The following is a 13,434-nucleotide window of genomic DNA, read 5'->3' as shown; positions in this document are numbered from 1 at the left end:
CTGCTGAGTTTGGTTTAAAGCAGCATTAAAAACCTTATTAAATGTAATATTTGCCATGCAGTCGAGGTGTAATAATAATCCCCTGTCACTGCTTCTGTTAATATTGGCAGAGTAGCTTGAGACAAGTCCTTTCATTCACTAGTACGAAACTTCTGTGTTTTTCAAGCTTGATCTGTTTCTAACTTTTTCTTTGAAATTTGCAGAGCTAATTTAAAAAGTACCCAACTGATTTTTTTGTTATTATTTTTTTTTTCTTTCTAATATTCTTGTTTAAAACTTCTTCAGTTTCATATCTTGCAATGCTACAGTGTTTTCCTCCCATCCCATTCCTTTTTAACTAACAGGGAAGTGCATGGGGGAATTAATTTTAATTACTATTGAGATAGTAAAAGCTTTAGAAACTTTAAAGCCTCTTGCTTTTCTTAGTGTTATTTTCTCTTCATATCGACAGTATTTGAAATATCTTATTATTTCCAGCTTGTTGTGGTGGTTTGACCCTGATCTTTCTTCACATGTTCAGTGAGGTGACAGTGTCAGTGAAGCAATGAATGTATAGAAGTAACTTCTCCCATCTCACAGTGGTACTGGGTGCTCAAATACCCAACTAGACCCCTAATATTAACATTCCTCCCAGTCACCCCATTGCCTTGGATGCTTTCATCCCTTCTCCATCCCTTCTCCATCATCATCCTTCTCCCAGATCTTGGGGGTTTTCAGGACCTTGGGGGAAGAGTTTGGGTCTGGTTTTGCAGAGGGGCTGAGATGAGCCCTGGGGTGCTCAAAACCAGTGAAGTTTTAAGAGCAGATTTACTGAGCAAACCAGGTTATTTTTCTCTTCTCTCCTTCCGTGGCATCTCTTAAATCTTCTTGAGAAAATTTCAAAATTAAACACACCGTGTTAAAAAGTGATCCCGAGTGAGAGTGGAGTCCGTGTCGGTTTGGCAGGCTGGAAATATTCAGCAGACTGGTTAAGTTATGCCAAATTCTCTCAAAGACAATGGGATTTAGGCTTGAGTGTTTTAGCAAACTGGGGTAACTAAATACAGGCTCTTGCTTTGGTCCTTGTGGGGGTTTGGGCTGGATCTCAGGAAAAGGTTCTTCCCTTTGGGAGGTGGTTGGGCACTGACCAGGCTCCCCAGGGCAGTGGGCACAGCCCCAAGGCTGCCAGAGCTCAAGGGACAGGGTGGGTTTGTTGGGGTGTCTGTGCAGGGCCAGGGGTTGGACTGGATGATCCTTGTGGGTCTCTTTCAACTCGGAATATTCTATGATTCTCAAAGGCCACAAAGGGAGAGGAGCTAAATGCCACTAACTGATGTGAGTGAGCCTCCTGTCTGTGCCAGAGCGAGTCTTGCTCACCCAAACTCCTTGGGAATGGCTGGACCACATGAGTTGACAACTCAAATCTCTAAAATTGAGCAAACAGGGGTAACTTACAGATTTCTGCAAGTCAAGCTGAAGGTGGAATGTGACACCAACTCTGTTGTCCCCATTCACCACCTTATCTATTTTTTTTAACACAGCAACAAGATAAAACAACATGTTCCTGCTTTCTAAAATTTATCTATTTTCTATCTGTTTTGATGAATGATAAAAATATCCTTGAAGATTCCCCCCTGCTCCTTTGGTGCTGTCTCAAAGTTAGGAACCTCTTTGCACAAAATATTCCCTTTCCCCCCCCCTCTGCATTTTCTTTCCAAGAACAGGCTAACAATCAGGAGGAGCTCAAATTAGGCCACAGCTGTATTTTCCATACAAATTGGCCTCATTCCTTTTAAGGACACAAATTCTCCTCATTAACAAAGAGTGCCCTGTTTAAAGGGGCAGGACAGAGTACATGATGTACTACATCATAGAAGGGAGCTTTGTTGAGCATTTTCAGATATGTAAACCACAGAAATGGATTTATGCAAATAGTCTTTGTCTGAATTTTCACTTTCAAGAGGACAGTACTATGGTTTTATAGCATTTGAGGAGGTTGGGGTAAATCAGACTATTAGTACTTATATGTGGTATATAATCAGCTTTTATTCCCCCAGCTTTTAGATAATACTAATTATCACTTGGAAAGGTTCTCAGGAACCAGTGAGTGGACAATATGTAAATTTTTAGGCATCATCTACATGTATTCAAAGGTCCTTGATGTTTTAGCATTTTAATGTTCATTCTAAGTAGCAGAAGTTTGACTACTACTTTGTAGGACTCTGGTAGTTGTAAACTTGCTTGGACTCCTCTAGAGAAACAAGATCTTGAAAGACATGACTCATTTAAGTCTTGACTGGCATTTAAGTCACCTGCTAACTGGAGTAATCAGAGCCTGTTTATATGACTTTACCTTCCCTGGTCTGGCTCGTTCAGTTCTGTGCTTTTTAGCATGAGAATTTGTCTGAAGTACTGACTATATACAAAATACCAAACACAGTCTTTGCAACACAACGGACAAATGAGAATTTATGGTTAAATACTTCTGAGCTTTGTGCAGCAGCACCATCTTGTTTTCAAAGCCCCTGGGATGGCCTACACCCTTATTTAATAGCTCATTTTGGCTCTGGCAGTAACAAATTGCAACACTAATTCTGAATTACTTTTTCGTGTGTTTCAGGCATCATGATTTGGGCAAATGGTCCAAGTCTCTCTACCAGGTTTCTGATGTGGTTTCTTCTCCTGTACATGTTCATCAGGAAGGTGGTGCCTGAAGACAACATCGTTACCACCAAGAAAGGCAGGGTCAGAGGGACAAACCTGCAGGTCCTGGGGGGAACTGTGACAGCCTTCCTTGGAATACCTTATGGACAGCCACCCATGGGCAGACTGAGGTTTCAAAAGCCAGAACCTCGGGAGAAGTGGTCGGATGTTTGGGACGCCACAAAACACGCCAACTCCTGTTACCAGCATATAGATACAACTTACCCGGGGTTTGCTGGATCAGAGATGTGGAACCCAAAAACTAACCTGAGTGAAGACTGCTTGTACCTTAATGTGTGGGTTCCTTCTCCCAAGCCCAAGAATGCAAGTGTCATGGTGTGGATTTACGGCGGTGGCTTCGAGACTGGGTCCACTGCCCTGCCTGTCTACGATGGAAAGTTTCTGGCCAGGGTAGAAAGAGTTGTCGTGGTTTCCATGAACTACAGGGTCGCTGCATTAGGATTTTTGGCTTTGCCAGGAAACCAGGAAGCTCCTGGAAATGCAGGTTTGTTTGATCAAAGGTTGGCCCTTCAGTGGGTGCAGGAGAACATAGCAGCCTTTGGAGGCAACCCAAAAAGCGTGACGATATTTGGGGAGAGCGCTGGCTCGGCTTCTGTCAGCTACCACCTCCTTTCCCCCAAAAGCCATCCTTTATTCACCAGAGCCATCATGCAGAGTGGATCTGCCAATGCCCCTTGGGCTGCAATCACAGCATCTGAAGCCAGAAACAGAACAGTGGCTTTAGCTAAACAGCTCCAGTGTCCCACCAGCAACGAGACAGAGCTAATTCTCTGCCTCCAAGACAAGGACCCGAAGGAAATACTGGAGAATGAAATTTTTGCTGTTCCAGGTGGCTCTTTTCTGCAAGTATATTTTTGTCCAACGGTGGATGGCAATTTTCTCTTAGACATGCCAGAAAAATTGATTGAGAAAGGCCTTTTCAAACAAACACAGATCTTAGTGGGTGTTAACAAAGATGAAGGGTCAGGATTTCTAGCATATGGAGTCCCTGGCTTCAGCAAGGATAGCGATGGCTTGGTCAATAAAACCCAGTTTGAGACAGCCTTAACTCTGGCCTTCCCAGGAGTGAGCAAACTTGCAATAGAATCCATAATCTTTCAGTACACAGATTGGGAAAACGAGCACAAGCCAGAGCACTACTGTGATGCCGCGGACGACGCCGTCGGGGACTACAACATAATCTGTCCTGTCATGGAATTCTGCACAAAATTCGCCCAGCTGGGAAACAACGTGTTCTTTTACTTCTTTGAACATCGATCCTCCAAGCTCCCCTGGCCTGAGTGGATGGGAGTGATGCATGGCTACGAGATTGAGTTTGTGTTTGGGTTGCCCCTGGAGAGAAAGGTGAATTACACCAAAGCTGAGGAAATCTTGAGCCGCTCCATGATGAGAGACTGGGCAACTTTTGCCAAAACTGGGTAAGTTTACTGTGGAAATTGGTTTGATTTTTGCTTGTTGTTTCACCAGCAGAAAAAGCTTAACCGTTTTGGTGCTGCCTGGAAAGATGAGAAGAGATTTATTGTTCAGTTATTCAAAATTCCTATTTTAGTTCTGCTAAAAACACTATAATTAGATTACCCTACAGATTGAATTTCAAGTGGTTTTCACAGCAAACAGCAAAAAAATCCCTCTCTTTGCTTCTACACAAGTATCAAAAGCATCACTATTTGGATAAACAATAAAATTGTGCAGTTTTTGTAACAGTAAAAGGTGAGGGTTAACCCACTATATGACACTTTGCTCCCTGAGCAGAGCACAGACACCTCAGGCTCTGTAACACATTATTCATAGTGTACAATGGGTGGGGAAGTAATAAAAATTGCTGATAATTCCAAGATTAATAAGTGACCCTTGTTTTCCTGGCATATTTGAGCACATGATAAACATTTATAAAGAACTGGGGAAGCCCTGCTTTGATATAATGTTTATAGGAAACTCTGGCATGATCAAAGGGCAAACCTCTGAGGGGAAAATTACCATTGATGTCTCCAGCAGATGAGGAGAAAATCAAGCAGAAAAGATGAAAATGAGAAATATTGTACAGCACATTTTTAGTGAGGGCGTTTGACCTAATATTCTAATGTGCAGAAGTACAAAAGCACAAGGGAGGGAAGAGGAGCCTGCAGAGGGAAGGAGATGAGGTAGAGTCAACAAAACTGGGAGAAATCATATTTATCCTGGTGTTTTCTGACTGGGAGGGACTGAGAGGTGGCAGAGCTGTTTCTCAGAGGAGTCTTCGAGCCCAAATTTTGACCTTAGTGGTCTTTCTTTTCATTCTCATGTGAGGAATGAAATTGGTGATAGAAAAAGTTAAAAATATGCCCTTTAGGAGCATTTTCTGCTTCTGTCATTGTTTAACCCCAGGCAGCACCTAAACCCCAGAAAACTGCTCACCCACTCCACCCACAGTGGGATGGGGGAGAGAATCTGAAGGGTAAAAGCAAGAAAACTCCTGAGAAATGCCCAAAGTCATGTAAGAACAAAAGCAAAGTTGTTAGGGAGAAAAGGAGAAGTGATTCCTTCAAAGCATCCCAAGAGTATATGTGAAATTCTCGATTTCTGCCTTTCTCAGTAACTAAAAGGAGACTGTCAGCCAGCCCAAGGCTTTCCCAGTCCACCCCCACCCCTGTCAGTAGCAGATGCAATTTTCCAAATCTCCAGGCACTGCTTATTTCACATCCTTGCTAAAAATAAATATCAGTGATAAGTGACCACTTTTCCTGGAAAATTACAGGCATCAAGAATTTTTATTTGTGAATATGAATAGGGAATGGCAGATGTAGATGATTCAGTAGGAGACAGGAGCAAATATCTGAAGTTAGGTGCTGTTGTTATACTCCAGTATCCCTCTTCTGGACCCCTGGGAATAGTGTCACTTTTAGGAATCTGTCATATATTTACACAGTCTGTAACACCTGTGAAGATCTTGTTGAGATGGTCTTCTTTGACAATCAGCCTTTGCTTTTCAGCCACAAGAGTCCCTGCAGATCCATTATCCACAACAGGATTCCTCAGCCTGGGAATCCCTTGGAGCTGGGGAAGCCATTACTACCTGATTGTCTGCAGGATTTACCCAGAGAAATAAGGTTATTTTTATAACAGAATTGTAGAATGGTTAAATTGGAAGGGACCTTAAAGATCATCTTGTTCCAAACCCCTCCCATGGGCAGGGATGCCTTCCACTAGCCCAGGTTCCTCCCACTGGCCTTGGACACTTCCAGGGTTGGGACATCCACAGCTTCTCTGGGCAACCTGTGCCAGGGCCTCCCCACCCTCACAGGGAAGAATTTCTTCCTCATATCCAATCTAAACCTTCTCTAAGTCAGGTTAGAGCCATTCCTCCTTGTCCTGTCACTCCAGGCTCTTATAAATAGTCTCTCTCCATGTTTCTTGAAGTCCCTCTTCAGGTACTGGAAGGCTGCAATTAGGTCACCCCAAAGCTTTTCTTCTGAATAATCCCAATTATCACATCATCTAGTATTATATTATAGTATATTACAGTATAATGTAGTATGAAGTATTATATTATATAGTATTATATCACACCATATTATTCATTGCATCATAGATTTATCACGTCACATAGTTTGAGAAGAATGAAAAAAAAAAAAGCCAATGACCTTTTGGGTCTGAACATGGAGTATTATGGTGAAAGGACAGACTGGGAGGCCCATGGGATTCCTGGCAGGAATGTTCAGGATCAGCCCTTTGGATTATTGCCAGCTAATGTTGCCCCTGATGCTCTGGACAGAGCACAGGACACAGGGGAGCCCCCAGCCTGGAGCTGTGGCCAAGCAGAGTGACAGTGTGGGGGATTTCCCTCCAGTTAAACACTCCCAGTGTCTCTTCCCTCAGAAATATCCAATATGCCCATGATTTACTTCCAAAGCAGATCTAAGGAATCAGGGGCACAGGTTATCCCTTGGGATCTTGGAAGGAGGGAGAGAGTCCACAGGCAGGGATGAGCTGGCTGAGCAGTGTGAGGTCAGTCTGGAGGTGGATACTGACGTCCATGAAGGTGCAGAGAAATTAAACTACTAATAAACTGCCCATGATTTCCTGGGACTGGAAGCAAAAGCTTCCAGGAATGATAATTCCTTTCTATCACTTGAAAATTTCTGCTATTTCATTATATTATAATTTTTCATGGCTGAACTTTTGGTATCAAGTAGGGTTGACCACGTATCCCCATTTTTCCTCGTGCAGTTAATGTAATTTCATAAAATACTTTTTTTTTTTGGCATGTATTTGATCCTTGAAAGAACAACATTTTCATCATACCCTCAAAAAAAAATCTCTGTTCTACCAGCAAGGGAAGAAAGAGACTTATTACTCCTGCTGTCTGAATAAATCAAGCATAATAAAATATTTGGGTTATAAGAAAGAACAGATTCCAAAATCAATGCATTTGATTTACACTGGGAGTTTAAATTCCTCCCTTTACCTTGACCCAGGGTCTCCTCAGCTTATTCTTGTATTTAAGAACATTGGCAGTTGAATATCAATTGTTAGCCTTAAAATCATTTGATAAAATACCACATATCATCAAATTGGACAGAGATGTGGTCAAATTGCATTCAGCAGGAAACCACAGTGTGATGTCACATGGATCAGGCTCGGAATGATCATGTTCATGTGTAAATAACATTCATTTTAACAATAATGTCAGTTTTCAGTGGCCTTCTCCTGAGTTCTTTCCAGCACACTTTATTCTAAGCTCCACCTGTGGTGAAAAAAAAAATTTCAATTTCTCTTTTTAAACACTTTTAAAGTTCAATTCTTTGCTGCACTTCTGTTATTCTTCAGAAAGCTTTCAAAAGTAAAGTGACACTAACAGCTACTATCAATCAGAAAGCAGCAGAATTCTCTGCCACCTCTAGGAAGGAGAAGTTTTATTTAACATGAAAAACTAGATGGCCCCCAAATCAGTGGGCACCAGGTTATGCTTTTCCCGTTACTTTCTTCATTTATTTTGGTAACTGTGTTCTTTAGTCATGAGACAGACAAACTAGATGGGATGAGAACTCAAATAAGGGTGCAGTGGAACACACAAAGATAATATTTTTTAAGGCTTTGTGAAAAATGTTTTGGATAAAAGGAAACGGGCAAAACTTGTCTGGCTGCCAGTTTAACAACTGCTGAAACAAATCTTTGCAGCTTTTTTTCTATAAAGTGAAGCCTTTGAAATATTTCCTGCTATGTTTTAGGGGAATTTGTGAGGCTTTGATTGTCCCACTAAAGCTCTGAAGCACTTTGTCTGGTTATTATTGCCTTTCCCTGATGTTCCTCTGGTAGACATATAATAAATTTCAGTGCTTTTGTTACCAACTTATCACAACCTGTTTATAGAGAGTAGTTTCAGACCAGTGAGAACAAAACCAACAGCCTCATATAGAGTCCAGACAGCAGTTGAACTGGGGACCTATATACTCTATATGGCAAGGACTGAATATAGTGGCAAAAAGTAAAAATAAAAAACTCCAACCACTTTTAATTTTCTTATACTTCAGGAAGTAGGAAGTTTTATGTACCACTAAGCCACTTGAAGGTCAGAAATTTATTGTGGGCTGTATTTCTTCCAGGGAGCCACATGGAGAGAGGAAGGTGGTTGGGTTGGAGCCACTTTGATCCTCACAGGGTCTTCAAACACACCAGAGCCAGAACTCAGGGGCACCAAGAGGAGACTTTTCCTGAGGTTGATGCTCCTGACATCTCACATTCATCTAGAAAAAGTCATTTTTCATCTTAACTAGTGATTTTCCCTGATAAGGTCAAGAATCCTGAACAAAAGATTTCTGGATGTGAGGTAAAAAACACAAATCATGAGAAGAGTTTCTGAAAGTAAAAGTAATTATATGGAAAGTCTTCCTTTCCCAAGTTAAGGAAAATCAAAGCTTTCAGTTTGGCCCAAAAGGGCACGTTTATTCTCACATAGACTCCCATTAATGTGAGTAATTTCTGAGCCATGAAAAAAAATTGTGGAAATCACAGTAATGAACAAAAAAAAAACAAACCAGCAGTAAAACAAGGTCAAATTTTAAGAAACTTTATTTCTATTTCTCCACCTTCAGTTTTAGGTTCTTAAAAGTGACTCATCATCTTTGCAGGGTCCATATATATTGTTACATTCAGAAGCAGTAATGGAAACACCTTTTTAGCAAACTATTTGGAAAAAGTGCATCATGGAAAAACTCAGTAACTAGAGCCCTGCTTTGGCAGGCATCTCTCCCTTTCTGGCTACAAGCTGACAAGCTGTCATCGAATTTCAGAATTGAAAACAGGAGTATTTGGTTCAGTCCTCTTTTCAAAATAGGCCTGGGATATAAAATTGTTTAGATTGGTTTAACGCTATTACAAATATTGCAATTACAAGAGGATATCTTGTGCAGTAAATGCAATTTGGTCCTTCACAGATTTTATTCCCTACAACAGATGAGTCAAACTATTATTTTCAAACAGGAGATGAGAACATCTATTAAGGAAATGTCCAAATATTGTAGGAGTAATTGAGCGAGACATAAAACTAAAAACCTAAAACCATAATGCAGAGGTTTGCCTTGAAGAGAGGACTGGCAATGCTTTGTGGAGAAGGGGAAACTTTAATTCAACTGTCAAAGGCTGAGGGATCCAAACCATCAGTGATGATTCACAGTCCTGGGAGGGAGCAAGGTGAACTCCCTGGGTCTGTAGCCGAGGCAGAGACACACAAACCCCCACACAGGGTCCAAGAGAAGGAGTGGATCTCTTTGAGGTGGGTTTTTGCAGAGCTGTGCTGCCTTTAGCTGGCCCTGTAAAAGAAGAGAGGGAAATCTGAGGGGCTGGAGCATGTCCAGATAAGGGAATGGAGCTGGGGAAGGGTCTGGAGCAGCTGAGGGAGCTGGGGGGGCTCAGCCTGGAGAAAAGGAAGCTCAGGGGGGACCTTCTGGCTCTGCAACCCCCTGACAGGAGGGGGGAGCCGGGGGGGGTCGGGCTCTGCTCCCAGGGAACAAGGGACAGGAGGAGAGAAAACAGCCTTGAGTTGCACCAAGGGAGGCTTAGGTTGGATATTTGGAAAAAATTCTTAATGGAAATGGTTGTCCAGCCCTCCCCAGTGGTGGAGTGCCCATCCCTAGAGGGACCGTGCAGACGTGGCACTCGGACCACGGGGCAGTGCTGGATTAGCAGCTGGACTGGAAGATCTCAGAGGTCTTTTCCAACCTAAGTGATTCTGTGATTCTGTGACTCTATATCTTGGGTGTGGCTCCACCTGTTCTCACAACAGAGATTTGTAGAACAGCCCACACTGGACATGGTTCCCTGGCAAAGAGGCTACACGGATATTTTCCAAGGAAAGGAGAGGAGCAAAGACAAACAAATGTTTCAAGAGTTGAAATAAAACCATAGTGCCATTGCTACTCAAATTTGGAAGTGGAATTAAGAAGCCTGAATGGAAATAATTTAGTGTTGGATGAAAAGCACGTGAGGAAGGAAAATGGGAAGGCAAGAGAGGGAAATGCTGACTGATGCAAGAGGTCAGTGACCAAGAAATACACAAAGAAGAGAGAAAGAGCAAAAAGAGATTGATATATGAAAGAAGAAAATATCTGAAAGACTTCTAAGCATTTCAGGGGGTGAAGAAATCTGTGAAGGGAGAAATGAAGGAAGGATACATGTGAACTTATTCTGAGTTATGTGTAAGGCAGGTTCACTAATAAAAGCAACATCCTTCAGAGACAATTTAGGATTAAGATTGCTTCCCCTATATCATAACTTTTACAGACACCTAAATACACGACTGCAGAAGCCACTGTGAAATTCTAATTAATGTTCACTCACAGTTAATCCTCTTTTTAGGGCCACTCTTCTTCCACGCTGCTTTTCTGCAGCTTAGTCCTTGTTTCATCATCAGACGACAGAAATTGCAGTTGGAAAGGTCTGCAAACCCCATTTTTCCAGGTGGTTCTGGAACACTAATCTGAAGTCCTGCTGAGAAAATTCACGAGAAGAATGGAAACCTTTCAGTAGACATTTTAATTTACTCCCCAAAGCAAGAGATTGGCTTATTTCAGGGAAGTGGCAAAGGGGAGAAGGGAGGAAATGAGGAGCAGCAGAGGTTACCCAACACTGTATTTTTTGAAGGTAGCTCAATATAGTGTTTAATTTTTTTTTCATTCAGCAGCAAGAGAAGGCACTTCTGGGCAAATGCAGTTGGAAATTTAGTCACAGGGTTTGTGAGGTTCTGTCCCCACAAATCTAGAAGCTGCTTTAGTAGAAATCAGGCTTTTCCACCAAATTTTACATGATTCTATGTAAAATTAAAAGCTTCCATCCTCTGCTTTTCCAGACATCTCTGATCCCCATCTGTGTTCTTTACCTTTCCTTGGGGGAATATTAAACAACTTCCTCATTTTATACAGTACAAACTCTAAAGGTTGCTGCCTCAAATTTACACCAGAGGGATCCTTTTCCTACTGGAATGGTTGTTCAAATACTATGATTTTTAACTAATGAAGTTTTAAATATCTCACCCATCTCACTCATGGTGTTCTCAGTGAGTAGCGTCCAAGTGAATTTTCTGTACAACTGGAAATGCTTGGAGGTTTAACAGTTGTTCTTTCCTGGTTGTGAAATAGTTGCACACCATAATTTCCACTTAACCCCCCTCAATTCTGAAAGAGAAGTTTTAAGAGGTTCAGATATCCCCCCCTTTTCTTCTTGAGGGCATGTCTTTTATAACTCTCAGTCCAAATGTTGGTACTTCCCTCTTGGTATAGTTCAAATCAGGCTCAGATGATGTTACAATGCTGGGACAGAATTTGAATGTGTTTATCAAGGAAAATTACATGTAACTTCTATTTGTAAATGTCAAACCTACAATGAATTTATAACAGATAAGAAAATAACTTAATCATTTTTATTATTATTATTTTTAAACATCTTTGGAGGAGGTTGTGAACATTCTACGTTCTTGTTTACATCTTCCAACATGAAGTTTCAGCAGTTCTGATTCTGATGAAGCAGTAACACATATATACCCTCCCAAAAGATGCCCAATAGTTTCCTTTATAGGACTGCTCAATTTGGCCTGGATTACATGGTAGTGAAAGTTTGTGACTCATGCACTTCCTCCCACTCAGAGAAATAAAGCAGTGGCAGTAGTGGAAAATAAAAAGGAAAATGCCACTATGAAGAAATCCATCAGGACACGCTGAATCCACACAATTTTGTTGGGTGCAGGGCTGTGTGGAGCATCTGCCTGGAAAAGAAAATCATGATTAGGGCAATTACAATTGAAAACAAATCTCAAACATCATATCCTACTGTAGTATCAACTGCACAGTCTGTACTGAAAATTGGAGCTCTGGAGATAAGGAGAGCATTGAACACATTTATCTAACAATTCCTGGGTGCCTGGGATGAACTTTATTAATGGGAGAGGAAGGAAGGGATGGAACCAGCAATCATACACACATGAGCACAGTATCCACTCTCTCTCACAACCAACTGGGCTGACAGATTTTACCAAAGGCACTGGGAATTTAAAACACAGTATTAATACTTCCATAGCAATAAAACCATTTTTCTCTCCCTTCACAGCCACTCTTTAGGTTTGTTCAAGGGAGTAATTCTGGTTAAGATACTGTATAAGCTTTTTTTCCCAGGTCCTGAGAAAGAAAAGATGTGGTAGAGGAGATAAACCAGTCTCAGAGGATGACTAAAAGGACAAGTGCCATGTGCCTTCCTCTACTTATTCCTTTACTTACCTTCTTTGGAAGTTACTTCCTCCTTCAAAGTCTCAATAGGGTTCAGGACTTTCTTCCATTTCCAAACAGCCCTCTCCAACCTCTACAAGCTAAGACTAAAAACTACAGTTGCATTTGATTTCTTGCTGCAGCCAAGAGTGTTAAGAAATAACAGCTTTGAAAAGTGGCCCTTTAAAGCTAAAATTGATCCCATACCAAAGGACATGAGGATCTTACAAAGCACTTTACAGGAACATTTAAAAAAAAAAAAAAGGCAGAAGTGTTCCTTCAGAATAAAGAGGGACTAAGCTGTGGTGTTGCCTCTCATGTCTATTCAAAAGTGATGTAAATGTGAATATTCACACCAGAACCTGGAGTCCTGGAGAAGGTGTGAAATCATCACTGTGGCAGTGACTCTTGGAGCAGTGGGGCAGTTTCAGACCTGGTATGATAAAATCACATCTGATCATACCCTCTGTGTGGAGTTTGGGGCAAGGGTTCCTGGAAGAGCCCCAGACTTCGCTGGAATACTTTCCCAGCGGAGGATCCCCGTGTGCAGGAGTGCCAGGGTGGGACCAGGAGGTCAGAAATACCCAGGCAGGGTCTGAGGGGCTCGTTAGCTCTGGCTCAACTGACCCAGCTCAGTATTCCTCCTGATGGAAGAGCAGGCTCCAATGCAGGAGCCAAGGATTTGAGGAACCCTAAATGCATAACAGGCGTACCCTGCTGCAGGCAGAACATCCTGGATCTGAAATTCTCAAAAACTGCATTATTTATGGCCAATACCTTAAGACCCATCTTATATATATACACCAGGGATTCATGAATAAGTACCAAGCACGATCAAGAATCATTTCAACTTGATGGGTTCTTCTCTTTTGAGCAGAACACAATAAGACCAAAACAAAGAAGCAACAGCTTGTTGCTTCATTTCCTGAAACTGATATTGGCTGTAACAGCACATAGCATGATAATTTATAGTTTAAGACATTTAAACACTCATCTGTTG

The 13,434-nt window shown here is 41.7% G+C and overlaps 1 protein-coding gene and 1 long non-coding RNA gene across 3 annotated transcripts in view; both read left to right on the top strand.

Moving 5' to 3' along the window:
- The window catches only part of LOC135419436 (uncharacterized), a 522,870-nt gene that overhangs the window by 365,491 nt on the left and 143,945 nt on the right, over nucleotides 1–13,434 (top strand). The window lies entirely within an intron of this gene.
- The window catches only part of BCHE (butyrylcholinesterase), a 48,089-nt gene that overhangs the window by 17,891 nt on the left and 16,764 nt on the right, over nucleotides 1–13,434 (top strand). For both annotated transcript variants that reach the window (XM_064665782.1, XM_064665783.1), the window contains exon 2: nucleotides 2,600–4,121. In XM_064665782.1, coding sequence (XP_064521852.1) covers nucleotides 2,605–4,121 — 1,517 coding nt within the window. In that variant the 5' untranslated portion in view covers nucleotides 2,600–2,604. The remainder of the gene's footprint in view (nucleotides 1–2,599; nucleotides 4,122–13,434) is intronic.

The sequence above is a fragment of the Pseudopipra pipra genome, chromosome 10 (genome assembly GCF_036250125.1).
Source record: "Pseudopipra pipra isolate bDixPip1 chromosome 10, bDixPip1.hap1, whole genome shotgun sequence".
NCBI lineage: Eukaryota > Metazoa > Chordata > Aves > Passeriformes > Pipridae > Pseudopipra > Pseudopipra pipra.
Note: the sequence above shows the minus strand (reverse complement) of the source record. Positions and strands in the feature narration are given on the sequence as shown.